Source organism: Acomys russatus, chromosome 30 (genome assembly GCF_903995435.1).
Source record: "Acomys russatus chromosome 30, mAcoRus1.1, whole genome shotgun sequence".
NCBI classification, from domain to species: domain Eukaryota; kingdom Metazoa; phylum Chordata; class Mammalia; order Rodentia; family Muridae; genus Acomys; species Acomys russatus.
In genome coordinates, this window is record NC_067166.1 from 34,201,889 (window position 1) to 34,229,686 (window position 27,798).

At 43.2% G+C, this 27,798-nt stretch overlaps 1 protein-coding gene across 1 annotated transcript; it reads left to right on the plus strand.

The window, feature by feature from the left end:
• On the plus strand, nucleotides 1-27,507 carry Polr3g (RNA polymerase III subunit G). The gene is made up of 7 exons (XM_051172542.1): nucleotides 1-247; nucleotides 2,937-3,066; nucleotides 7,923-7,982; nucleotides 9,902-9,952; nucleotides 14,292-14,374; nucleotides 18,465-18,605; nucleotides 27,248-27,507. Exons 1-7 carry the CDS (start codon nucleotides 131-133, stop codon nucleotides 27,332-27,334), a joined length of 669 nt encoding a protein of 222 aa, XP_051028499.1. The 5' UTR covers nucleotides 1-130; the 3' UTR covers nucleotides 27,335-27,507.
• The last annotated feature ends 291 nt before the right edge of the window (nucleotides 27,508-27,798 follow it).

Genomic DNA, 27,798 nt, shown 5'->3' on the forward strand with positions numbered 1-27,798 from the left:
TGCTACGTAAGGGCTGGATGCTTCCATTCTGCGTTAAAATGCCTGTTTCCTTTTGTGTAACATCCAGTGACTCTGACCCACTAACCATGTCTTTCAGCCTCGGGCCACACTTCTGAGGTAACTGCTTCTGATGGCTGGCAACAAAGGGAGGGGCCGCGCTGCCTACACCTTCAATATTGAAGCCGTTGGGTTCGGCAGAGGGGAGAAGTTACCTGATGTTGTACTGCAGCCGCCACCGCTGTTTCCCGTAAGTGTAACGGCGGCTGGGGGTTCACATTGGATTTTTTTTTTTTACATGTTTCATGGCAAAGTACCATTCTGCTTGGGACTTGAAGACATACTGCTGTCATGATAGCCTCGTGTCTCAGAGTCAAAGAGGGTGTTGCACTTACTTTGTACCCAAACACCTGCTTATTCTTAGAACCTGCCCACGTTTTTAGACTGCTTACTTAAAATACAGAGAACAGAACTACATATGCCTTTCTACAAACAGAATGAGTACCTGTGTGGGCTAAGAAGAATTTTTGGAACTTCTCGTGTCTTCCACTGATGTTATTAATATGTTCATTTCACCAGAATAATATTTTTAAGTAGCCAGGTTAGGTTTCTGATGCCCCTGATGTGATTTTATTCATATTTTGTATCTGTAGAAAATAATTTTGCAGGACTGGAGAGATGGCTCAGAGGGTAAGAGTACTGTCTGCTCTTCCAAAGGTCCTGAGTTCAATTCCCAGCAACCACATGGCTTACAACCATCTACCAATGTAATGAGATCTGGTGCCCTCTTCTGGGCTGCAGGTGTTACACGCAAACAGTCAGAACATTGTACATGTAATAAATAAATAATAATTTTGCTCATTATTATGCCACTTTTGTTTTTGGGTTTTTTCTTTGTTTGTTTTTGTTTTTCAAGACAGGGTTTTCTCTGTGTAGCCTTGGCCTTGGCTGTCCTGGATTCACTTTGTAGACCAGGCTGGCCTCGAGCTCACAGCAATCCACCTGCGTATGCCTCCCAAGTACTGGGATTAAAGGCGTCCGCCACAATGCCTGGCTTATTATGCCACTTTTGTCTCAGCAAGTTTGTCCACTCGCATCCCTGTTCTGTCTGAGTCATGTCAGCTTTTGCTAATTTCTCAGAACAGAAGCATTTCTGCTCCTTTTGGGATCGTGTCTAAACTTAACGTCCCTACGGCCAGCGTTTCCTCTGCATTCAGATAGAGTTACCTTTCCAGACAGACGGGCCTGTGCTGTGCTCAATGCCCAGAGTCACGAGTAGCGAACGAGACCCTGTTTCAGATGGAGAAGCCTTTCCCTACTCACAGTAGCAGAGAGCCCTGGACAGATGGATCCCTGTTCTCTGTCCTTCCCTAAAGAGATTACGCTTTTTAAAAAATATTTTAAGTATTTTGTATTTTTTGAGAATTTTATATATAAATACTGTCTTATATCATTTTCATGCCTCCAACCCCTCCTATGTCCTCCCCAGTCCCTCTCAAGGTCGTGACCTCTTCATCTGTAATTATTGTTGTTACATACATACACTTTATATATGTACAATGATGTGTACATAATACACACATATGTACATACACACATGCACACAGCCTACTGGGTCTGTTTAGTGTTGCTCATATGTATATGTGTTCACGGGTGACTATTAGAAATTGGACAACCTATCAGGGGCCTTGGAGAAAACAGATTTTCCCTCTCTCTGCAAGAACTGATTGACCATAGCTGCTTATCGAGAGCCAGGGGTGGGGGTATGGAGGTGGGTGGGGGCAGGAGGAGGGGAGGGAGAGGGTGGGAGGTCTCTTGCGTTCCTCCATCCATGTTGGCACGTCAACTGCTGTTGTCCTTATGGTAGATCCATTTTGACAACCAGACTGTTGAGACTTCACGGATGTGACCTCTGTCATGCCTAGAAGACCTTGACTCACATCCGACGTCCTAATCCTCTGGCTTCTGCGTCCTTTCACTCTCTCTTTTGTGATGTCCCCTGAGGCGTACGCGTAGGTAGGGGTTGTGTTTTAGAGGTAGCAGGTGGGCACCCTGTGGTCTCCTAAGTTGCATTTGGACCAGTTCTCAAGTCAGCTCAGCTAGATCCTGTCAGTGCCCTCTCTGCTCTCTGTTCCAGCTGGATCCCTTTGTACGGCAACCTGTTCTCTTTGCATGGTTAGCTGCTTGACTTTTGTCCATATCTTTGTTCAAATACGACTTCCCCGAGAAGCCATGTTTGCTTACCCTGTGCAGACTGGCCACCGCTGACCCCCGTGTCCCATCGTCTACTCTTTTTTTTTTTTTTTTTTTTTAATTTGTATTCAGGATCTGACCTTTATTATTCTCCCTTTAGTTTATTTAATTGTGTGTTCCTGTTCCAGGATGTGAGCCCTGTCTGTTGTTTAGTACACAGTAGCTATTCAGGAAGTAGTTTTGAATGCCTAGATAGATTCATCTTTGGGAATATGCTGTATCTTTCCTCTTTCAAACCAGATGCATCTTTACCATGCATGCTGGGAGCCCACCTTTTTATGGGTATATACATAGGATCATACAGACATATCTGCACACCCATATAAATATGGGTACTGTGGGATCTTTTTCCTACCCCTAAAATAAGAGCAAAGTAGGAGACAGGCTGAAAGGAAGCTCAGCATCCTTACTATATTATTGTCTTTAAATTTTGGGGTCAGTTTTATACTGTAGCCCGTGATGTCCTGTATAGCCCAGGCTGCCCTTGAGTTGGGAGCAGTATTGTTGCTGTTGCCTCCCCGAGTACTGGGATTACAGGAGTGGCCGACCTCACTTGCCTAGAAGCCCAATAGCTTTTGAGTTGATTATAAACTTTAGTCCTCACGGAGCACAGTCTTCCAATAAAAGCAACATTTTCTACAATCTGGATAAAAAGAAATACTAAAATTCTTCATTTATTTAAATAGGATATAGATTACAAGCCAGTGCCCCTGAAGATGGGAGAAGATGAGGAGTACATGCTGGCCTTGAAGCAGGAGTTGAGAGAAACAGTGAAAAGAATGCCTTATTTTATTGAACCCCCTGAAGAAAAACAAGGTATGTTGACTCTTCATGAAGCAATTGGGTGTTCTAGAGATGAAATCATGGATGAAGGAACTGGTGATCACTGAGTGTTGATTCATTTAATTCAGTCAGATTATCAACCAACATGGGGGGGGGGAAGCTACTTATCTGTAACAGTAGCTTTTATTTGCCTGCTATAATTGTCATCTCAGAGACTTGCTGCCCAGTCTGCTAACCTAGGTCTCCGGTGTTTTCAGGCTCCAAGATTTACTGCTGAATAAGCTCACCCTTTCTAGTTCTTTCTGAACTTTGACTGGTTTCTTCAACTTAGCTGTTCTGGCTCAAACTTGTCTCCAAGGTGACTTGATTCCATCTGGCTTCTCTGAGTTTCTCACTTAATTGCTCTGCTTGGCCCCAAACTAATCAGTAATCTGTTCTATCTTCTGGCTCCTTCTCATTCCCTGCCTCATCTGTCTTTACCTGTGTCTGGCTTGCTCGCCCTTCAGCCTGTCTCTGTAAAACTCTTCTGGTAAAAACTGCCTCCCAACTCACTGGCTCAACAGAACTGCCTGAACAGCACCGGCTAGAACTCAGAGATCTGCATGCCTTTGTCTCCTGAGTGCTGGGATTAAAGGTGTGTGCCACCACACCTGGACCTACGCTTTTCTTTGCCTGAAACTTGCTCTGGTCTTGAACTCAGAGATCTGTTTGCCTCTGTCTCCTGGGATTAAAGGTGTGTCTGTACTCCAGCTGAACCACATAGACCTAGAAGATCTTTGGATGTGATCTCTTTCCAGAGCAGCCATGTTCTGAATTAAAATTCCTCTACTCTTCTCAAAAATGACAAAGACAAAGCTGGACATGGTGGCGCACGCCTTTAGTCCCAGCACTTGGGAGGCAGAGGCAGGCGGAATGCTGTGAGTTCAAGGCCAGCCTGGTCTACAAAGCCAGGCCAGGATAATCAAGGCTACATAGAGAAAACCTGTCTCGAAAAGCAAAAAAGAAGCATCATGTTGGACAAGTGTAATCTTGATGACTTACTTGAGCTGGTTTATATAGTGGTTTGATAAATTTTACCTCAACAATAATGAGGTCTTAGTTACTTCCTTTATATATTTTTAAATGAACTAATAAATACTCATTTTTATTTTAATAGTTAGCAAGTCATATTATACTTTAATCCTATTAAAGGCAGAACACTGTATACATAAAAAATAAATCTTTTTTTAAAAAAAAAAAAGACATGTACCACCGTGCCCAACTTAAGTCAATTTTTAAGAAAATATGAGAGAGGTTTTCAGAAACCTTCATCTTTACAGTTATTTTATCTTATTTTTAAGTTCCATTCAATTGACAATTCAAAATTTAAAGCAATTTTTTTTCCTAATGATGCCAAAGAGAAGAAAAGTTACATAGGAAGATGTCTTAAATAAGTAAGTGAGTCAGAAAGTGCGTGCACAGGTGGGTGGAAGCTCCCTGCACACTGATGGTAGGCAAAGCATGCAAACAGAGTCATAGTCTGACTTGCAGATGACAAGCCTGAGGTAGATTGTCTCAGATATAAGAATCAGTGAATAGACAAATTTAATTCTTTAGGAATTAAAAAGAAAATATGGCGTCTTTTATGCAGTGAATCTTTGAGAAGGATATCATCAGAATTTGTAATAATTTGGTATCTTGTTTGCTAAAATGCAAGAGACCATGTTTTTTTCTTTTTGATGCGTCCTCTATCGTTTGTAAGTGGAGAAAGGCTGAAGCTAAAACCAAAGACAGACAGTGATCAAACAAGTAGGCTACATAAAATTTTGAAAAAATTATTGTGTTTCTCATTTGTCATTCTCAGTAAAGGGGGAAAAAAAACATGATAGAGCCATCTGGAATAATCCATGTTCTCAATCTTCTTAATGCCGTGACCCTTTAAGACAGTTCCTCGTGTTGTGGTGACCTCCGACCATAAAATTATTTTTGTTGTTCTTTCATATTTGTAATTTTGCTACTGTTATGAATTAGAATGTAAATACTTTTGGAAACAGAAGTTTGCCAAAGGGGTCGAAACCCACAGGTTGAGAACCACTGATTTAGATGACATAAACATAAGAAAATAATCATAAGCAATGCATTAAAATTTATTAAAATGGCTATGATTGGTCCTGTACTGGTTTAATCCCAGCACTTAGGAGGCAGAGGCAGGCTTGTCTCTGTGAGTTCAAGGCCAGCCTGGTCTACAAAGTTGGTCCCAGGACAGCCAGGACTGTTATACAGAGAACCCTGGAGGTGGGGGTGGGGATGGTAGTAGTGGTGGTGGCGGGAAACAACACATTAAAATGCATATTTGAAATCTGAAGTCGTGAGATTTGACATGTGTGTTGTAGGTTGTGCATGGCAGCTGTTGCACAGCCTCCTACATTCAGAAAAAGGTGTCTATTGTGACTAACTTTATCTTCACAACAAGTAAAACGTGAAGCGTACATCAGATTGCTTTTCTTACCGTCGTCGTGAAACTTGTGTGGTTCTTCTTCTCTTTGTGCTGCAGTTTGATTTTCTTACCTTCTCTGTCTCACAGCCAGCCACATTTGTTACATACATGTCACAGCATTTGTTAGGGCAATCCTGGATCTTTGGGTTGTTGGGTTTCTTTTGTTTTGTTTTTGGTATCACTTTCCTTTTTTTTTTTTTTTTTTAAATATATGATCTTACTGTGAAGCCCAGTTTGGCCTGCAGCTCACAGAGGTTCCACCTGCTTCTCCCTCCTCTTCCCTTTTCTTAAAGCTGAACTCCCAAGCCACTTTAAAGAAAAAAAATTCCTTTGTTATTAAATTTCTTTCCTGAAATAAATTTTGATGATGGTTTTTCTCCTCCCAGATCCTCCCCACCTCTCTACATCCCCAAATTTATATTTATGTTTGCTCTCCTTTAAAACAAAAAACCAAACCAAGCCAAACAAACACAAGAAACAAATTCCCACAAAGACCCAAAAAGGAAAATCACAACAAATGCGTGAAAGACAGTAGGGTAAAATATTAAAACAAAACGGTAAGGTCACAAAAACACCACTGAGTACATTTTGATTTGGCCAACTACTCCTGAGCGTGGGGGCCTGCCTTGAGTGTGGGTGATACACCTATTGAGGCTCCACTAGAGAAAACGGATTTTTCCCCTGGCCAGTGGGTAACAGTTGCAGATATTTTCTTGGTTAGGGCTGGGATTCCATGTCCACTTCTTCCCCCCCGCCCCCCGCTTAGCACTGGAACCACATCTGTCTTGAACCTGTGTAGGCCTTGTGTGTGGCACCATAGTCTCTTTGAGTTAATATGTACATCAGTCCTATTGTGCCTGAAGACAGTGAAAGGGGAAGTTTGATGAAGGCATCCTACTCAGGACTAAGTGCTCCAAAGAGTGTTGGGGGGGTGGCGGGGGTGGGACAGGCGTGGTGGCGCACGCCTTTAATCCCAGCACCCGGGAGGCAGATGCAGGCAGATCGCTGTGAGTTCGAGGCCAGCCTGGTCTACAAAGTGAGTCCAAGACAGCCAAGGCTACACAGAGAAACTCTGTCTTGGGGAGGGGGGGAAAGAAGAGTGTATGTGTATGTGTCTGTCTGTCTGTCTGTCTCTTGCTTTCACTGTCGCTCTGCACACTGTCCACTTGTGGGTCTCTGTGCTAATTTGCATTTACTTCAAAAGCACCTTCTGTGATGTGGGTCAAATGAGGCACTGATCTGTGTGGGTCTAGCAGCATGTCATTACAAGTCAGCTTATTGCTATCTGAGCCACTTTTTTTTTTTTTTTATTTACAGTGAGCTGTGCTTTTCAAATGGCTGTGCTACAGTTCTCTTTATCAACTTGTGTGGCTCATAAAAGTTAGGGCTGTTACTAGGGTTGTCCGGCGAGGCTGACAAGTTAGAGGCAAGACATGGCCGTGACTCTACTGATCCTGGCACGTCCAGACGGTGTGTGTGGAGCAGTTTGTATATGGCTTACGGCTGCCTGACTTTGTTCCCACTGAGCCTTCCTACCTGTGTCCTTCTTCCCAGTGGGTTTGTGAGAAGTTGCATATTTGGGAACCTCACACACTGGTCACCTGTCCGTGAAATGCCAATGAGGAGCAGTTAAGCCTTCATCCCGCTGAGGTGTGGGTATGCCATAGTTAGACTGATGTTAAATACTGGTGGCTGGGGGTTAGTATAGCAGGAATAAAACAGCGCGGAAGAGATCTCTCCACCCTGTGTGCTTCCTGATCCAACGCTGAGCTTTTGTGAACATTCTCACAGGCTAGTCAGGTTGTCTGGTCCTGAGCGCCAGGTTTTAAGGGTGATGGCTCTGCCCAGCCACCATTGCCCTTGCGTATTTGTAACAAGGTTACTCTAATGGGACTCGTCAGTTTTGGCTCAGTTACAAATGCTATATACAAATGTAGGAAATAAATGAAACTAAGACACCATATCTGACGATGTAAGTTATTTTAAAGAATGGCTTAACCCCTACCCAGACCTAGCCAAGGGACAGCATATTCTCCACAGTTAAGTGGAGACTGGGGACGGACTTTCACATGAACTCTGGTGCCCCGTATTTGGCCATGTCCCCTTGATGGGGAGGCCTGATGGCACTCGGAGGAAGGATAGCAGACTACCAAGAAGAAACTTGATACCCTAGCATCATATTCAAGGGGAGGAGGTCCCCATCAGTCACAGTCATAGGGAAGGGGAATGAGGTGAAAGCAGGAAGGGGGGAGGAATGGGAGGATGCACGGGATGGGATAGCAAATGGGATGTAATATGAATTATTTTATTTTTTCAATTAAAAAAGCATTAAAAAAAAAAAAGAATGGCTTAAGTTTTTGTGTTTCTGATGAGTGCTTTTTTTTTTCTCTCTCTCTCTCTTTTTTCACCCTAGATGATATTGAAAGGTATAGTAGAAGATACATGAAGATATACAAAGAAGCGTGGGTACCAGGTACTATGAAACAGACTGCGTTTAAATACTTTTTAAAATGACTCACCTTAGTCTTGTTTGTGTGTGTGTGTGTGTGTGTGTGTGTGTGTGTGTGTGTGTGTGTGTGTGTATGTGTGTGCCATGTTTGTGAGGGTACCCATGGAGGCACGGCCAGAAGAAGAAGTCAGCTGCCCTGGGCCTGTCACCTCAGGGGTTAGGGGTACTTGTGAGCTCTCTCTTGTGGTACTTGAAACAAAATTTGGCTGGGAAGCAAGCACTCTTCACCACTGAGCCATCTCCTCGCCCCCTTAAAATCCTTTTTAGACGTCGCCTTCCCTATCACATACCACAAAAAAATCTTAGATTCTTATGTGTTTTCTTTGTTTTTAGCTGTTGGAAAGAGGAGTCTTTTCTTCCCTCATCCTGTAATTAATTAGTAATGAAAATCATTTTAAGGATTCTTTAAGCTAAGATGGTCAGTCTCTCTGTTACTCAAGGAGACACAGACAAGTTTTAGCTGCTGGCATTCTGTCCCAATAGAAACATCCCGAGAGACTCACTGTTAACACTCAGAAGTATTACGTTAACATGGCGACAGGGTGAAGGGGGCTTAAAGGAAACATCATCCAACCAGGCTAAGTTATAAACAGAAAACTGTCGCCTGTAGAAATGAAATATCCTGTCAGGGTCTCACACCGATACGCTGGCACTCCAGCTTTTTATCATTTGTCTCTGGCTTAATGCTTTAGAGACACTGCCCGTAGGTGACTGACTGTAGAAATGTCACCAGCAAGCATTATTTGTCACTTTCCCAGAGTAGAGTGTCCTCTTCCCTTGTTGATCTTAAGATGTGGGGTGAGAGGGGAAACCCTCTTTCCAAATCACGATCTAAGTAGTTTAAAACTAAAACATATTCAAACCAGAATTTATCACTTCAGGCAAAATGGTGAGAGTTAACTTTGTAAGACAAAAACGAAAACATTGACATTTCTTTATTAACAGCCAATGTCTTTAAATCTTTTTTGAATATTCAAAATTTTTTAATTTATATATTTGGGTCATGTGCACGTTTATGTGGTTACCAAATATGTGTAGATGCCTGAAGAGGCCAAAAAATGTTACCAGGTCTCCTGGCGCTGCAGTTATACATGGCTGTGGGCCACACAGCATGGATGCTGGAAACTGAATGCAGGTCCTCTGGAAGAAACCCGAGCCATCTCTCTGGCACCTCTACATCTCTATATACACAGCTTCAATTATATGTGTATCTCAATTATTAAAAATTAAAAATGAGGCTAAGGATTGTAGAACACATGGCTAGCATATATGAAGCCCTGAGTTCAATTCCTAGCACCCTCCACAAAATTAAAAGAAAGTAAACAAATAAAGGAATTATTTAGTTAATGCAACTGAAAGCCATTCATTGAGAGAAATTACATTTTCACAACTAGTATTTTTAATTGAAAAATTCAAATAGTTATTAAAATTATCTTATGTAATACATACAGGGTTTGATTATATGCCTCAACTTTTGAAAAAACTGTTATATATATAAACAATATATATAATTACATATATAATATGTTCTATATATATATCAACAGACAACTTACAAAATACAAAGTAGCCAAATAATAATATGTTATGATCTTGACCTTAACATCCACAAAACATTTTCATAAAATTTCTTTCAAAGATACTTTATTGCAACATTATAAAGCTGTTTAATGGGTTGTTTGTTTGTCTTTGCAGGAGAAACTGTGTCACTGTGCATTCTGTTTATATTTGCCTTGTGTTTTATGTTCTAAGTCTATACAATCAGGTACTAAGAAATGCTGCTGCCTTTGTGTGAGCGAGCACCTGTCGCTGTGTCTCGTAATTAGGTCCAGAGCCATCAAGGAAACTAAGCATTTTTTCCCTTCTTTCTTTTGTACATATAGATTGGAGAAGACTTCCGAGAGAGATGATGCCAAGGAAAAAATGCAAAAAAGGTACACTGACTGTCATACTGTAATCTGGGTTGGAGAGGGTTATTGCTTAAACTTTGTTAGTGAGTAACCAGCCTGAAGTTATTCTCAGTACTGTGAATTCTCTCTCTTAAAGTGTGTCTAGTATTTTGATTATTTAGCTGGTGCTTGATTGCTGTTGACTTCTGGCACTCTTATTTTCTTGATTAATCTTATTCTTTTTTTTTTTTTTTTATTAATCTCATTCTTATGTGTGAAAATTTGCTGGGCTAGCAAATAACTCTGTGATACAGCTGTCATTTGTATATATGCAGATTTTTAGGATCTTACCAGCTATATCCCACATTATTACATGAAACATTTTAAAATCGAGGCACTGTTGACAGTTGTTGGCTTTGGGGCAGGGAGTTCCTTTTTAAGGATGTGGCCTGTTAGGTTGACAAATTTGACCTGATGGATTATTAAAAGAAGGAGGACATAAAGTTGGGAAGGATTTGGGAGTTAATGGGAGGAGGGAGAATTGAATGTATACATTCATAATGTATACATTGTATACATTTATGAAATTCACAAAGAATTAATAAACTATTTAATATTAAAAAGAAAGACATATGTGCTAGGAAAAATGAAGAGCTGATAAAAGAGTTTTAATTTAGATAAAAAGATTCCAAAGTGTATAGTTTTATGTTTGTTCTTTCATGACTCAGTAAGTGTTTGCTATTGCCAGAAACTTGAAGGAGAGATAAACCTGTTTTTGTTATGATCCCAAGTGTGGGATCAGAACGGTCTTGTGAGAACAGGTGAGGTTAATCTACTAAAAGACAAACCACCTCATGTGGGAACTTGATTGTTGCCAACTGAAAAGATCCCGTAAACAGACTCTGGGAGGAGATATAGAAATGAGACCAGAACTGGCGGCGGGGCCTTTGGAGACTTGGGATAGTTTCGGCTGTTGATCGCTTCACTTCGAGATGCTCCTAGAAAGAACCACTCGAGGGAAGGCTTCAGAGTTCTGGGCTCCTGCTGAAGTTCTGGGTTCTGGTTACTCCAGGTTTCAGCAAAAGAAATCCTGCTGATTGCGCCAGGAGAATCGTTCCTTGGAACTGATATCCTTACGGTTTTGTTATTCTTTTTTTTGTTTTGTTTTGTTTTTTGTTTTTTGTTTTTTGTTTTTTTCGAGACAGGGTTTCTCTGTGTAGCCTTGGCCATCCTGGACTCACTTTGTAGACCAGGCTGGCCTCGAACTCACAGCGATCCGCCTGCCTCTGCCTCCCAAGTGCTGGGATTAAAGGCGTGCGCCACCACGCCCGGCTGGTTTTGTTATTCTTTAATGCTCTTTTCCTATCGTTTAGCTTAGTCGGGTTATAAGTGACGCACGCTCAGTTAATAAATTCGTAATAAAATATATTGGTTAAGAAAACTGAGCCTACAGACACGGTTCCAGGAGGACCAGAGCTAATGTGGGTGGGACTGTTCTCACCTCCTGGAGCTTACAGTCAGGTGGAGGAACACCATGAACGGGGCTGGGGCGATAGCTTGGTCAGTAATGTGCTTGTCGCTCAAGCATGGGTCACCTCAGTACAGATCATCACCAGCGTAAGAAGTTTGGCACTAGCCAGGCATGGTGGCGCACGCCTTTAATCCCAGCACTCGGGAGGCAGAGGCAGGCGGATCGCTGTGAGTTCTAGGCCAGCCTGGTCTACAAAGTGAGTCCAGGACAGCCGAGGCTACATAGAGAAACCCTGTCTCGAAAAACCAAAAAAAAAAAAAAAAAAAAAAAAAGAAGAAGAAGAAGAAGAAGTTTGGCACTGCTGCACGCATCTGGGAACACCCCCGCTCCAGGAGACTCCTGGAGGCTTACTGGCCAGCCAGTCAACCCAATCGATGATCTCCAGGCTCGGTGAGACATTCTGTCTCCAAAACAGGATGGAGCACTGTTGGAGAGGACATTCAGTGTCTACTGGCCTTCAAGTGGGCACCCATGGGCGCACAGACACAAAACAAGAGAATGTAAAACTTCCCCTTTGGGAAGTCTGGGAAAAGGTCTGAGGAAGTGCCACGGCTAAGTTCCTTATCTTCATGATAAAATGCACACGTGTAAATGGTGCTGACCATGTCCTCATGAACCACCATTTGTAGCAGGCTAGAGATCTGAGATCAGAGCTCCTTTGCTTATCATTGGAGCGTCATACATTTAACCTGGCACGGGTGCTGTTGGCAAGGATTTCCGTTTATTGAAAAACCAATCAGCTGGGCGGTGGTAGCACGCACCTGTAATCCCAGCACTCGGGGAGGCAGAGGCAGACAGACCTTTGTGAATTCAAGGCCAGCCTGGTCTACATAGCGAGTTCCAAGGCAGCCAGGGCTATTGCACAGAGAAACCCTGTCTCAAAAAACAAAAGCAAACAAAAATCAACAATGCATAGTCTTTGCCATTTTGTGCTAATATTTTTCATTGTACTCAGCGTAGTTTCGTGTTTTTTCCCTTTTTGTGAAGATAGTAACAGAGGACTTGGAGCAATAGGGGTTTGTTGAAGAACCAGCTTCTGACAGACACTGAAGCTTGTTCAAGCCTGTGCATGTGTGAGAACAACATTGTTAACTATGGAAAGCTTTCATGTCAACATTTTAGGATACAAATAGTATTTCTGTGGTATCGGTGGCTTGATGCTTCTCCCCTGAATGTGTGTGTACATGAATTAAGAACTAAAACCAACAAAAGGAAACATGAGTGGTATTGAGTCTGGCACTCACCTTTTCAGTAAGGACATTAGTAACGGCCTGAACAGAAGGCCCCGTGGTTACTAGTGCTGCCTGGGCCTCGGAGGAACAGAGCTCGGAGCCCAGCACCCACATCGCATGACTCGTAAGTGTCTGACACCCCATTCTGCCACACCCACACCTATATACACCCAAATAAAAAATAAAAATTTTTAAATGAAATCAGTTATTTTTGTGTGTATTTTAGCTGATCAATTTTTGTAGTATTCACCTAATTGTTGCATGTACTATGAAACTAAATAACTTCATAAAGGGTCTGGAGAGATGGTCACTGACTGCTCCTCTAGAGGTCCTGAGTTCAATTCCCAGCAACCACATGGTGGCTCAAAGCCATCTATAATGTGGTCTGATGCCCTCTTCTGGCCTGAAGTTATATATATGCAGACAGAGCACCATATATGTAATAAAGGAATAAATAAATAAATAAACCTTTCAAAAAAAAATAACTTCATAAAAAGTCCTTAGGTGTACATGCAGACAGAGCACCATATAATAAATAAATAAATAAATAAACAAACAAATAAATAAAATCTTTTAAAAAACAACTTCATAGAAAGTCCTTAGAGAAAGACTATGGTGTGAATGAATTGCGTCCTTAGCTAACAGTTGTTGGCATGAGCGTTACAGTGCTTACCTAGCTCCTGTTCATATGCATCAGTTTCTGTTAGCTTCTCCCCCTGCCCCACAACTGCATCAATCCAAGAGCAGTGAGGCCAGTGACTCCTCACTTGGTTTAACCTAATACATTTTAGGTCCACCGGTTATGGGTCATCCACTGTGGTCGAAAGACTGTTTCTCTGTGTTGACTATTCACCTTTAACACAATGAAGCCCTGTTTCTGATACCTAGGAATTTGGGGGGGGGGTTATTAGTTTGATTCTGGCAGGCAAAGAACTATACTCCTTCCTCCTCCTGGGAAACGTTTATGGCTTATTAGAATTCCTTGGTGATTGGTACAATCGTCATAGGAAATAACCCTCTATTCCCTGGTGTTTTAGAAGAAACCTGAAGATGAAACGATCTGCTTACAGGAAAACAAGTCATGGGTCCTAACGCTTATTGAAACATTTTATTCCTTTTACGTGAAGAGACGTGTTAACCATTTTAGCCTTCACCGTGAAGACAGTTCTTGCTAACACGCAGTGAAGTCTTCTTTTTCCTCTCCCTTTACCGTTCCCCAGTGCAGATTTTACCCCACACTTGCTAAGCACTGGTTGGGTTAACGTGGACGTCACGTCACTGCTGAGTGACTGAGAAACCCTTGCAAGGGTCTTTTCTTGCTGTTCTAGTGTTTCAGTCTGAAATAACATTATAGTGGATGTTCATCTCCAAAGATATAACTGTGAGACTGAAGTCTAAGCACCTAGCAAAAACCGACCCGGTTGTAGTCTTAATAATATCATGCGAAGTGACTGTCATTTGCCTAGAGCTTGGTGGCATGGTGATTTTGTAGGAGAAGCTCAATTTACTCTGGAAATGGTGTGGCTGTCAGGTGTGACATACGCTGTCTCCACCCAAGAGCATAGGAGGTACCGCTGCTGTTCCTGTGGAAACCCTGTTAACGCTGGTGCTATCATTTCAGCCGATCCAAGATCCAAAGCGGCCAAAGCTGCAGACAGAGGTTCTTCGCTCACTAATTCTGCAGATGTGCTGAAAAAGATTGAGGTAAGGGTAAGAGTTATAAACATGAGCTGGAAAAAATATAAAAGGCCAAACTGCTTTTTCCTTTACCTCTCAACATTCTCTTTTTAAATAATGTGAATTTGGCAGCGGGGGGGGGGTGGGGGGTGGAGGGGGTAGGAAGTGAGGGTGGGGAAGGATGAGTCTGAGGATGCGTGGGCCCCTCTTCTCCACTGTTTTGTTGTTTGTTTGTTTTCCCTGAGCAACACTCACAGTCCCAGGTTTGTTTCTTTGTTTTTCACTGTATCCTTAACTCCCCCCAGGATTGGATTGAGGTGCGGGGAAGGGGAAAAGACATGAACCACTGGCATAATTCAATGGAGTTTTTTAGATAAGTCTTTGCTTTCCCTTTGTTGGTGTATATGCTCTTTTACCACCGCCCCCCTCATGTCTGCATTTTCATTTTTATTACTTAACAAAATGCCATAAGCATAGTTTCATATCCAAGTTTAGAGAGAGCTCCCTCATTCTTTTATTGGCAGCACTGTTAGAGTTATTAAAGTAACATCAGCAATATGCTACCAAAGAGTGTTACTTCTTCTAGTGTTTTGCAGTTATAAGTGATGCTGCATGGGCTGGAGAGATGGCTCAGTGGTTAAGAGGACTGACTGCTCTTCCAGAGGTCCTGAGTTCAATTCCCAGCAACCACATGATGGCTCACAACCATCTATAATGTGATCTGATGCTTCTGGCCTGCAGGGGTACAGGCAGACAGCACTGTATGCATAGTAATAAATAAAGAAACCTAAAAAAAAAATAAGTGATGCTGCAAATTTATAATAACTGTAATTTCACACGAGGAGAGTAGTTTTGAGAAATAGACCTGTTGGGTCAGTTATTTTCTGTGTTGTATAAAACGGCTGATGGTGGCCGCAGTGATCTCCATGCTGTTATGCCATGCGCTCCCTTATGTTAGCTTGCATTGGTGATGATAATTGCAGTAACACTGAGACTAGACATGCCAGGCAGTTTGACGAGCTCTGTATATACACTGCGTCCTTATGAACGTGTAGCAAACACAGGTAGGTTGCTTTATTCCTTACATACAGAAGAATGACAAAGGTTTGAAATATGTGCCTCCTGGCCACTTCCGCACACCTTCGTGATGGAAGGCTCCTACCTTTACTTTGAACAACACGTGGGCCAGATGATAGCATGTCCAAGACATACGATCTGGAAAAACCAATGAAGGAATAGCACTAGCTTTCAAGTTTAACTAGGCGAAATGACAGGTGGGATTTCTAGTCCTGCCTGCTCTTAAAAGCTTGGAGACTTTCCCATAAGATGCACGTACTGGGCTCTGTATTTTACCCTTTATTTTGGGTGTGGTTTCTCCTTAGGACAAACTTTGTTTCCTTGGTGCCTGAACTTCCCACCTCTTCCAGAACATTCTAACCATAGAAATAGTAATGTGTTTCCAGTTTCCACAGAGCAGGGTACTCCGGTTGTCTTTTGTCATGGTTTACTATGATGGCATCTCTACATGGAGGTGGCCGCATTAGGTCAAGTCTCAGAGCAGCCCTGCAGCAGCAGGGACATGCGCATGTTTATTTCCGCATTCCCCCGAGGGAGGCTCCTTTCTTGGGTGTGTAGTGTCTAAGCTAGAAGAGTTGTTCAGGGTCTGATCTTAACTCTTTTCAAGAGGTTATGTTGTATCGTCCTTCTCTCCTTAGACCTGGAGCGAAAACTCAAGTAGTTAAATCGCATGGAAAAGAAAGTGGAGGCTACTATGTAGAAGAGCCAAAACTGTTAGCTTGTTGAAAAGAGTGGAGTAATGGCACCAAGAATGTGTCCTTGGGCTCATAAGAAAAGTCATATACCTCGTCTAACGCACTTTGGGGGCTTGGCTTGCGTGTGTGTGCTAGAGATAAAGATGAGGCTATTTGCTTAATGTTGTTGGCCTTGGCAACAACAGAAATACAGATTCTCTGGTCCTTACAGCATATTGAACAGATGCTGTTGTTTTTTTTTTTTTTTAAACAATTCTGTTTCTAATTATGAAATAATTAGTGGCCCTTTTAAAGATTAATAGAGTATACTTTTCACAGACTAAAATAAATTTAGCACCTGACTTCCCTTATAATTGAATTACCTTTTTACTTATGATCTAGTTAAAATAGAAAATATACAATATCATAGATTAATATTAAAGTAGCTGTGGGGTCTGTGTGTGTGTGTGTGTGTGTGTGTGTGTGTGTGTGTGTGTGTGTGTGTGTGTGTGTGTGTTTCACAAATGTTTCAAAGAGCTTGTGCAATTTTTGGTTAAGTGGGATTTTTCCAAGAAAATTGCCAGTTGGGAAATTGTACCTGCCAAGGCAGGACAAGGGTTGCTACCAGGGTAAGCTCTCTCATGTGTGTGATGGCCTTGGTTTTAATTTGTTTTGCCTGAGCGAGGTGATTTGCAAGGAAGACTGTTGGAATTTGACTTAAGAATTGAGTGTTATGAGCTTGAGCGATGGATGGCTCAGAGAAAACATTTACTGTGCGCACATAGTGAGTGAAGCTCCAAGCCCCAGCATGCACATAAAAGCCACGTGGGGGGCAGGGGAAGCCACGTGGGCCTGCAGCATCCTGTAATCCTAGCACTTGGGAGACACAGAGAAGGGGTCCCTAAGGCAAGCAGCAGCCTGACAAAACTAGCCAGAACTAGCTTTGATAAATTAAATGGAGAGTGGTTAAGGAAGATATCCAATGTCACTTTCCAGCCTCCACATGCATGTTCAAACACATGAACACATCGATAGACATACACGCATTGCATTCTACATGCACACGTCCACAGTCAAAATTAATTTATTATTTAAATTGGGATTGCTAGCTGGGCGTGAATCCCAGCACTCCGGAGGCAAAGGCAGGAGGGTCTCTGTGTGTTCGAGGCCAGCCTGGTCTATAAAGTGAGTCCAGGACAGCCGAGGCTTAACTGAGAAACTGTCTCAAAAAAACAAACAAAAATGGGTTTGTTTAATGTGGTCTTTTCTTTCTCTTTGATTTTTTTTTTTTTCATTTCAAATTGGAATTAAAAGAATTTTTAAAGTAAGTATTTAGAGAGTTAAAGAAGAGCCAAGTTATAGTTACTCTAGATGTAAGATATGTTGTCTTTGCCGGCGTGGTGGCGCACACCTTTAATCCCAGCACTTGGGAGGCAGAGGCAGGCAGATCGCTGTGAGTTCGAGGCCGGCCTGGACTACAAAGTGAGTCCAGGACAGCCAAGGATACATAGAGAAATTCAACAAAACAAATGAAAAATAAATAATAATAATAATAATAATAATAATAATAATAATAATAATAAGTTGTTGTCTTCTCATGAATAATCGACAAGCCTTAAAGAGTGAGGGAGCATGCGTACACATTAATTCTTTAGTTACTCTTCTAATTACTATGTTAATAATAATCAGAAATTAGCTCGTGTGACATCTTAATTATGAATATGCAAAGTGGTTGCTGTGCCCACCTCACAGAGAACCTGTGACATTCTGTCCCTTATGTAAAGTGAGTGAACACATTGAGACAGTAATAAAATTGGGTCACTTTCGTCAACTGAAAAAAAATAATTGGTGGTCATGAGGCATTTGTAGACACCCAGAACCATCCCGCGGTCAAAGCTTTTCCAATTCCGTTTCTCTTTAGTTTTAGAATTCCTCATAGTGGCTCGTGTGTTCAGTGGTGTGTTTTAGTCTGCTTTTCCTAGCCTTCCGGATATATCAGGAAGCAGAAATTCCTGGGAGAGGAAATAGGGAAAGACGAAGGCAGCAGGAAGGGCATAAACTGAACCGGGTCAAACATTTTAGAAGGCGATAGGATGGGAATCAGGACAGGCAAGCATTGTGGGTTAGAATTCTAACCCCAGAGTAGCTGACGCCCAGCAACTAGCAACTGAAGCTCAGGCGGGCGGCCCAGCGGTAGCCTGGTGAACGCCCCTTCCTGAGGACGCTCCGCTTCTGAGGTCGGGGCTGCTCAGACCGTTAATTTAGGATTTACCTAAGATTTATCCATACCTCTTCTTTTGGAGGGCTGTATGTGTAGATCAAAGAATAAGTGTTTCCATGTGAATTAATGAATCTCACTTCATCAGGAATTGGAAAAGCGAGGCGACGGTGAGAAGTCAGATGAAGAAAATGAAGAGAAGGAAGGGAGCAAAGAGAAAAATAAAGATGATGACGACGACGACGAAGACGCAGAGCAGGAGGAGTATGATGAAGAGGAGCAAGAGGAGGTAAAAGTCTGTTTGAGGAAGATAGAGCTGCTCCTTTACCTGTTACCAAGGTTACCTGTTACCAAGGTTACTTGCTACCAAGGTTACCTATGGAGTGTAATGTTAATCAACAAACAAACCACGCCCGTTACCGGAGCACTCATGAATGATGGGAGGAGCTTGAGAGCAAAAATAAAAGTCTCCGTCTGGCGCACACCTTTAATCCCAGAGGCAGCAGCAGGGGAATCGCTGTGAGTTCGAGGCCAGCCTGGTATACAAAGTAAGTCCAGGACAGCCAGGACGACGAGAGAAACCTTGTCTCGAAAAACAAAAACAAACAAACAAACAAACAAACAAAAAAACCAGAAATACATTCTCACCACTGGCATCAATTGCTTGGTACGAAATGATAATAATACCAAATTAAAAGCAGAAGATAAAAGTAAATTAATTGGCAGCTTTTGCAAACACGGAATGAAGGAAACGGATGAGAGTGGCGCAGTTCATACTTAACCAGCGTAAAAGTTTACGGTGGCAGTTGAACTGCTAAAAGGCTTGGGCACAGAGGTCTGCAAGGCGATCCCTGCAAGGCCATGCCGTCTCAAAACTCCCACACACATGTGGACAGAAGCAGAGCGTTGCTAACCTGTCCTCGGGTGTCTGGCTGTCAGGATCGGTTTGGGGTTTGCTTTTGACTCCAGGTTCCTAATTTTGGAAACATGGTGTTATTTCCGGAAGCTGGAGTCAAGGTGTTTAGCAGGGCAGCTTAGTTGTTCATGGCCTCCTGAGGAGGGGCGCAGGGGAGCGAGGCGGGATGGGGGGGGGGGGGGGGGCGGCTTACCTCTTAAGATAAATAGGGGTAAGATAGTTCCTCCTCATTCCGGTGACCTTCGCCTTTCCAGCTTCTTAGATTTGCTCTTCACCTGAAACTTTCCAGCTCTGAAATATTATATGCTTTAAATATTTTGTGTGACAATTTGCATCCTTTTAAAATATATATATATATATATATATATATATTGTTAGCGTGACTGTATGTTATCTGTTTACAAATGGCTAAACTCACCTGTTGAATGATTTGCTTTCCTTGTCAAGTAGACTCTTCGTTTATCGGTTACTGAGACATAAATCTGGAGTCTGTTTCCACTGAGATGTGGGTGCAGTAGGAACTTCCTGTTTTCAGTGCGATTTCCCTGTTACTCTCCTTTGTCCAAGTATTTTATTCACTCTTTCATACAACTTTGTCAATGAAGGTTTTTTTTTTTCTTAAGACTTATTTTTATTTTGTGTGTCTGAGTGTTCTGTTCACATGTACCATGTGCGCCATGTGCGCGCCTGCTCCCCACTGAGTCCGGAGGAGGGTGTTGGATGCCCTGGTACTGAGGTTACTGGAGGTTATGAGCTGCTGCAGGGTGGGTGCTGGGAACTGAACTGGGGGCCTGTGTAGCAACAGCAGATGCCTTTGACCTCTGAGCTCTCTCTCTGCAGCCTTGTCAGTCAAGTCTTTTAAACTCCTCTCATTTGTCCCCACCTTTGTTTTCAGGTCACTCTTTTATCCCCTTTGGACACTGATGTGATGTTGCTGTGGTGTTTCTGACCCTCAGCTTCGCCTTCTGCATTTTCTTCTTCGTGTCTTTCTCTAAGCTGCATAGCCCCTGCCTCACCCATCACCCATCATCCTTTCTCTCTTTCCAGCATACACTACATCCTTTTATGTTCTCCGATCTTCGTCGCTTCGTCCCGTCAGACCTGCTCAATGGTCATTTGTGAGGAATCACAGATACTGCTGCCACTTAGACCCACTAGCCCCGCCTCACCGCCTGTGGTCCCCTCTGTCCCTCCTGTTCAGTTGCCTCTCTTCAGCAGGCTTTTCTGGTGATGCTTACTCTTCAGTTTCTTCGTCTGCTACTCCCCCCTTCGTCCTTAGCCAGCGCTAGCAACTTCCTAAAGAAAAGGAAGCCACTGAAAGGAACATTCTCTTAATTTCTGTTTCTTTACCTTAAGAGCCGGTGACACCCACTCCCCTTCTAACCAGTGGAGGAAGGACCTTCATTTTATCCCCTTCAGAAACAGTACTCAGGTCGTTTCCCTTAGCGCGGTTTCAACATGTCTTTGTGCATTTGTGATGACATGTTCGTCTGTCATCAGGAAGCATGTCGCCTCTATCCTTTCACCCACCTGTCCTGCCTGCTGGAAAGCTTTTGTAGCTGCTGTTTGCTCCCGTAGCTCTTTAAAAGCTTGTTACCACCTCCATGCTGCTCACCTCATCGCTAAGTTCACCATTAATGCCTTTTAGCTATTATTTCCCTTGGCCTTGCTATGGCATTTAACACTTTCTGGCCCAGCCTGCGGGGTTCGACTAAAACTCGGGAGGAAGTTCACCTGTTGAAAATGAAAGACCCAAAGAAGGAAAGCAAATCTGGTTGATCAAGCTCTCAAACTTTATTAGTCAGGCAGCAGCTTTTATAAGTCAGAAGGCAGGGAAGCATATTGCTATAGCAACCCAGCTTCAGACTTTTCTCAAAACACAGGGAATTCCAGGCAGGGTATCTGGCTCCATCTTTGTCTAGTCTAACTGCTAAACCATAACAGAGTCACTCCATCTCTATCCGTCTTTAGTCTAACTGCTGACCCACAACAGGGTCAACTAGTTTCTAGTGAAAGGCAAGCTCTGGGGAAAACAGAGACTTAAAGGTGCAGGCTCTGACAAGATGGCTGAACATTGGCCATATGGCCTATTGTCCCCAACAACTTTTGCAAAATGTAAGGCAATTCTATTGTTAAAATATTATTTCCTTTACGTAAGCAGTTTAAGCTACTTCTAGGCATGTACTGTGTGCCAGGGAGTGTCACAGCTTCCAGGGAATTGATAAATTTGGTTCTTCCCTTCTCGTTTTCTTCTGTTTCTTGCACCTTTTGCTGGCATCGATGGTTCTCTTCTTTCTATTCTGTTGAGTGCCAGCATTCTTCAGGGCTCTGTATTTAATGTATTTAATCTTCACTTTCTGCATCTAATCCCTCTGGTTGGTGAGGTCCTTATCCATAGTTACTTCGCATCAACTGTGAGTCCTTTTCTTTGTCACTTAGCAGATAGTGGTTTTTTTACATTGAAGACTATGTTTGACTTCTGCTTGGCCATGAGACCGTGAGGATAAAAGATCATCCTCCCCTCATGGAAATTATTCTGTGGAGGAGACAAACAGGAAAGACAACAGTTACAGCACAGCGAGTAATTGTGTGGTGCAGAACAGGCACCTGCTCCTGATTTCAGGGTTTTGAGAGGTAGGGTCAGAAGTTCAAGGTTCTCCTCACCCACAGAACAAATGTCAGGCCAGCCAGAGACCCTGAGTCAGACAGCAAAATAAGAGAAGCTGTAAGATCCAGAGAGTCGGAGCCGGGCGTGGTGGCGCACACCTTTAATCCCAGCACTCGGGAGGCAGAGCCAGGCGGGTCTCCGTGAGTTCGAGGCCAGCCTGGTCTACAAAGCGAGTCCAGGACAGCCAAGGCTACACAGAGAAACCTTGTCTCGAAAAACCAAAAAACGAACAAATGAACAACAAAAAAAAAGAAAATCTAGAGAGTCAGTGAGGTCACGGGGAAGAAGCAGGCTAAGGAGCCGTGCAGAGGAGGCCCGCAGGCAAGGTGATGAGAGTGCTGTGTTCCTGTCACTGCCTGGGCAAGTCAGAGTGGCTCGTAAGACTGCTATGTAGAGGTTAGTGATGACCTTGACAGTGATCACTAGGAACTGGATCATCGGGCTGAGAAATCTGACTTTAGCGTCCCATGCCGTGGGAAGCCACTAGAGAATTTTCATGTGGAATAGTGCAATTAATACTGTGTTATGGAAACTCACTTGCTTCAACTGGATCGTATTTGAAAGTTTGTCACCAACTATTAACTCAAAGCCACTGGTGAGTTCACTCCTTAAAGCAAAGGCTTGCCACCAAGCCTGATGCGTTTCATCCCTAGAACTCAGATGGAGGAAGAACAGAATAGACTTGGGCTCTACATGCACACCATAGGATGCATGCACCCCCACAGTATAATAAATAAATGTATGTTAATTTAAAAATACATGGTAATGTATAGAGGCATCTCTCGTTGTCATAACAGGGATACTGTGGAGATATTAATTAGGTCAGCGTGGTAGAGGTCAGTATTCTAGACAAGACAGACTTTTATAATACTTGTTTGTTGTGTGTTGTGTGTGTGTGTGGTATGTGGTGTGTGTATGTGTGTGTATGTGGGTGGTATGTGTGCACGCGTGTGATATGTGGTATGTGTGTGTGTGTAGTATGTGGTGTGTGTATGTGTGTGAGGTGTGTGTGTGTGTGTGATGTATGTGTGTGAGGTGTGTGTGTGTGTGTGTGTGATATGTGTATGTGTGTGAGGTGTGTGTGTGTGTCATATGTGGTGTGTGTGTCATATGTGGTGTGTGTGTGATATGTGGTGTGTGTGTGAGGTATGTATGTATGTGTGATGTGTGTGGTATGTGTGTGAGGTGTGTGTGTGTGATATGTGTATGTGTGTGAGGTGTGTGTGTGTGTGATATGTGGTGTGTGTGTAGTATGTGGTGTGTGTGTGTGTGTGGTATGTATATGTGTGAGGTGTGTGCGTGTGTGTGTGATATGTGATGTATGTGTGTAGTATGTGGTGTGTGTGTGTGGTATGTGTTTGAGGTGTGTGTGTGGTATGTGGTGTGTGTGTGTGGTATGTGTGCACGCGTGTGATATGTGGTGTATGTGTGTGTGTGTAGTATGTGGTGTGTGTATGTGTGTGAGGTATGTATGTATGTGTGATGTATGTGTGTGGTATGTGTGTGAGGTGTGTGTGTGTGGTATGTGTATGTGAGGTGTGTGTGTGTGTGATATGTGGTGTGTGTGTGATATGTGGTGTGTGTGTGAGGTATGTATGTATGTGTGATGTGTGTGGTATGTGTTTGAGGTGTGTTTGTGTGTGGTATGTGGTGTGTGTACATGTGTGAGGTGTGTGTGTGGTATGTGGTGTGTGTATGTGTGTGAGGGTGTGTGTGTGTTGAGACGAGACCCCACTCTGTAGGCCAGCTTGTCTGGAACTCACTACAAAGCACAGGGTGGCTTCAGGCCTGCAGCAGTACCTTCTGCATCCCAGCCTCCAGGTACTGTCTGTGCCCTGCTAGGAAATGCTAGTTTGATAGAATCCACTTCCTTTCAGTCTGGATTGTGTGTGTTAAAATTAAGAATAGCGCCATGACAATAACAAATTCATGGCCCATTTGGGCCTGGTGGCACATGCCTGTAATCCCAGCACTGTGGGAGGCAGAGGCAGGCAGATCTTTGTGAGTTCGAAGCCAACCTGGTCTTCAAAGTGAGTCCAGGACAACCAAAATTACACAGAGAAACCCTGTGTCAGAAAACTAGAAAACAAAACAAAACAAAACAAAACCCTTCATGGCCCAGGGTGGTAGAGCATGCCTTTAAGCCCAGCACTCTGAATTCAAAGCTAGCCTGGTCTACATAGAGAGTTTCCAGGCCAGCTAGGGCAACATAGCCATACTGAACTAACAAACAAAGAATTGGGTAGTTTTAGAGCTCTGAACAGGACCTCAGGAAAGGACTGCACCACAGAGTGGGTTTCACTTGGTAAGTTTACATATTGGTATTTCATGAGAAAGCAAAGCTAGGGAGAAATGAGGCAGAGTGAGAGGTGCAGAGAGCTCCCTTTGTGGTCTTGTGACTTTAACGTCCTCTTTGTCCTTTTTAATCAATTAATTGAAAGTTCATGGTAGTGCATTTCCTCCTTGAGTTGAAATTGGCTAAACACTTCATTTTGAGGACTACAGTGGGTGGGTGTATCATCCAATAACGCTTGTATAGTATATGAATTAAATACTTCTTTCTCTTTTAATGCTTTGAATATTTAGCTTAAGAATAAAGCTGGAACTCAGTGGAGAGCCACGAGCCACTCAGGCCCTCCGTCTCAGCAGGCTCCCAAGCTTGCTCTATCACGACTGCTCCCATCTCAGTGTTAGCATTGGAGTCACTAAACATCCTGGGAATAGACGCCCATGTCTAAAACACAAGTTGCCTGCTTGTGCGTGCCAGGGTTTCTCTTCCTTGCTTTTGTGTATGAATTCATTTACACTCGTAGAGCCGAGGCCTTGTTTACCAGCTAGCTTTATTTGAATGCTGCATCAGTCACCCTTTCCCTAGTACACAGCGGCTTCAGCTGGGGTTCTGGACATCTTTGGATTTTGTGGTGCCACCGAAGCTAAGTCAATTTACGGAGCTACAAAGAGTTTGTGTTCGATGCATAAACTTGCAGGATTTAGGGAAGAAACGGTAATATAAAATATACAAATATGAAAAAAAAATTTAAAAATACAAATATGTATATACATTCTAGATGGTCATAAAGAAAGCCTGTAAGATAAAGCTGATATATGCCAAGTAATGACATTGGGAGACTTTTTATTAATAAGAAAGCTTGGCCTTAGCTTCTTAGGCTTGTTCCTTGAGTAGCTTGTATAACTTACATTAACCCATTTACACTTATTGCAGTCTGCCAGGCGGCCCATTACCCTCCCGTCTCTTTAATTTATTATTATTGTTATTATTATTATTATTGTTGTTGTTGTTTTTAATTTATTATTATTATTGTTATTATTGTTGTTGTTGTTGTTATTATTATTATTATTATTATTATTATTATTATTATTTTGGTTTTTCAAGGCAGAGTTTCTCTGTGTAGCCTTGGCCATCCTGGACTCACATTGTAGACCAGGCTGGCCTCGAACTCACAGTGATCCACCTGCCTCTGCCTCCCGACTGCTGGGATTAAAGGAGTGCGCCACCACTGGCCAGCCATTACCTCTCTCTTATACACTCAGTCCCCATGCCTGTTTTCTTACTCCAAGTCTTGCTGGCAAATCTGGAGCCTGATCCTTTCCCAGAGTTCCTATCTCTGTCCAAAAGTCCCGCCTATCCTCTGCTGCTTTGCCATAGGCTGTTCAGCTCTTTATTAAACCAATCAGGAAGTGACAGAAGAGTATTACAAAACACTGAGACAGGTGATGCTTCTTAAGAATGCCATTACCAGCCGGGTGCGGTGGCTCACGCCTTTTATCCTAGCACTCGGGAGGCAGAGGCAGGCGATCGCTGTGAGTTCGAGGCCAGCCTGGTCTACAAAGCGAGTCCAGGACAGCCAAGGCTACACAGAGAAACCCTGTCTCGAAAAACAAAAACAAAACAAAACAAAAAAAGAATGCCATTACCTGTACTCAAATGTCAGCTGGTACAGAAATCAGCATTGAATAATACAGAGACAACCTTTATACCGTGCACGAGAGATTATCCCGACGGCTGATACTCAGAAAGCTTTCTTTTGAGAATGTCGTCTGTTTCCATTGTAGAAAGTAGAGACGGGGAGGGGGCTGCACCAGGGTCTTGCTGTGTCCGTGGTCCAGCCTGGCCTTGAACTCTGCAGTTCTCGCTCTCGGTTGTTCCCGTGCTGACATTGCAGGTCACTGCGTAGCTAATTTTCCAATCTTTTTTTTTTCTTTTCTTCCATACATACTTCAGATCCCTGCCTGTCAGCCTTTGACCTTCCATCGCCAGTCTACCCTGGATCATAGTAAAACAAGTCCTTAGTACTGTACCATTATCAAGTCCCCCCGATGGTCTCAGTGTGGACACAAACTTAAGGGCTCTTCAACATCACAGCCATCGCACTCGATACGATCAAACGTCTAACCACTGTGAAATTTTCTTTATTGCTTCCAAACCCCTTTATTACAGTCCATATAGAACCCATATACTGCAAGTAGCCAAGAAACCTTAATCCGTATTCAAGTGGATTTGTGAACTTTTGAGAGAAGATACACATGCCTTTTGACTTCATTTCCAGCCGTGGTAGCCTTAGGGACTCCGCTAGACCTGACACCTTGCCAGAAGCTGAGAGGTCACTAGAAGAAGAATGTAATGTGGTTGTTTCGTAGGCTTGTGGTGGAAGGAGACTGTATTTTGATAAGAAGCGAAAGTCCCTCTGCTGATGGCTGGTATCTTTGTGACTTCATGCCTGGCTTCTGCTGCGATGACAAACTATTGTGAAAACGCTTAACTGCTTGGTGGTCAATGCATGGGTCCAACAAAAAGCTCAGTGTTTCAGCTTCTTAAATCCCGTAACGTTCCACTGAGGAGTGCTGCCCTGGAGGGTCCCGCTGCCCTGGAGGGTCCCACTGCCCTGGTATCACATCCCTTTGTGTTCTCTTAGCTGGTTACCTGAGCTCAGTAGAAAGTGGTACTTGAGAAATATCAGCACAGGTGGGAAATAGCTTTTGAAGAAGGCGAGCACTCACAGGCAAAAGACTTTTTATTCAAGTCTTCTGTGTTATCTTTTTACCTCAACTTGGTATTTGTAAACTAAATGGAAGTTTTTTTGTGTATTGTATTCCCTTTTTTTGGCGGGTAGGTGGGATGGGGGTGGTGTCGAGACAGGGTTTCTCTGTGTAGCCTTGGCTGTCTTGGACTTAGACCAGGCTGGCATGGAAGTCACAGCAATCCCCCTGCCTCTGCCCCCCTGAGTGCTAGGATTACGGGCATGCACCACCATGCCCAGCGTTGTACTGTACTCTTAAAGCGTTGCTAATTCACTTTCTTGACTAAGGAATATATCCTTTCCCTTAGGAAAATGACTACATTAACTCCTACTTTGAAGATGGAGACGATTTTGGTGCAGACAGTGACGACAACATGGATGAAGCAACCTACTAGGCCATGGAATTTCTCAACTGTTTTATGGGTACAGCTTTGAGCGTTTGGTTAGACTTTATTTCTGACAAGGCCTAAGTCCATATTTTCTGTTCGCTGTTTCGTGTGACAAATTCGTATCAGACTCTCTCGGAACCACTTTGCGTTCACACAGGCGACCTCGCCCCAGCACCTCTGCCATGCCTCTGATCCTGTAGTGGAGTTGTGGGGTTCTTTGGTTTTTGTTTTATCTGGATTTGAACATTTCTGAAGAGTTTTCGCATCACACAGTCCGTGTGCTCATACTTGAAGAGGCCACTCTTGCTTGACCTGCTGACCAGTGGTAAAGCTGTTGCTAGTGCCAGTAGACCTCTGATACCGCATAGGGAGCACTTTAAGAAGAAGCTGGAAAAGGATTCCTCTCATCTGCCGTGTTCTGCTTCCTCACACTGTGACTGCATAAACTTCCCCGAGTTCTGACCCAGTGC

What these genes read in the sequence shown, in the direction of transcription:
- Polr3g (XM_051172542.1), top strand. Translation starts at nt 131, where the DNA reads ATGGCTGGCAACAAAGGGAGGGGCCGCGCTGCCTACACCTTCAATATT. An exon ending in ACCCCCTGAAGAAAAACAAG is followed by an intron (nt 3,067 to 7,922) that starts GTATGTTGACTC and finishes TTTTCACCCTAG; the next exon opens with ATGATATTGAAAGGTATAGT. An exon ending in ATGAAGAGGAGCAAGAGGAG is followed by an intron (nt 18,606 to 27,247) that starts GTAAAAGTCTGT and finishes CCTTTCCCTTAG; the next exon opens with GAAAATGACTACATTAACTC.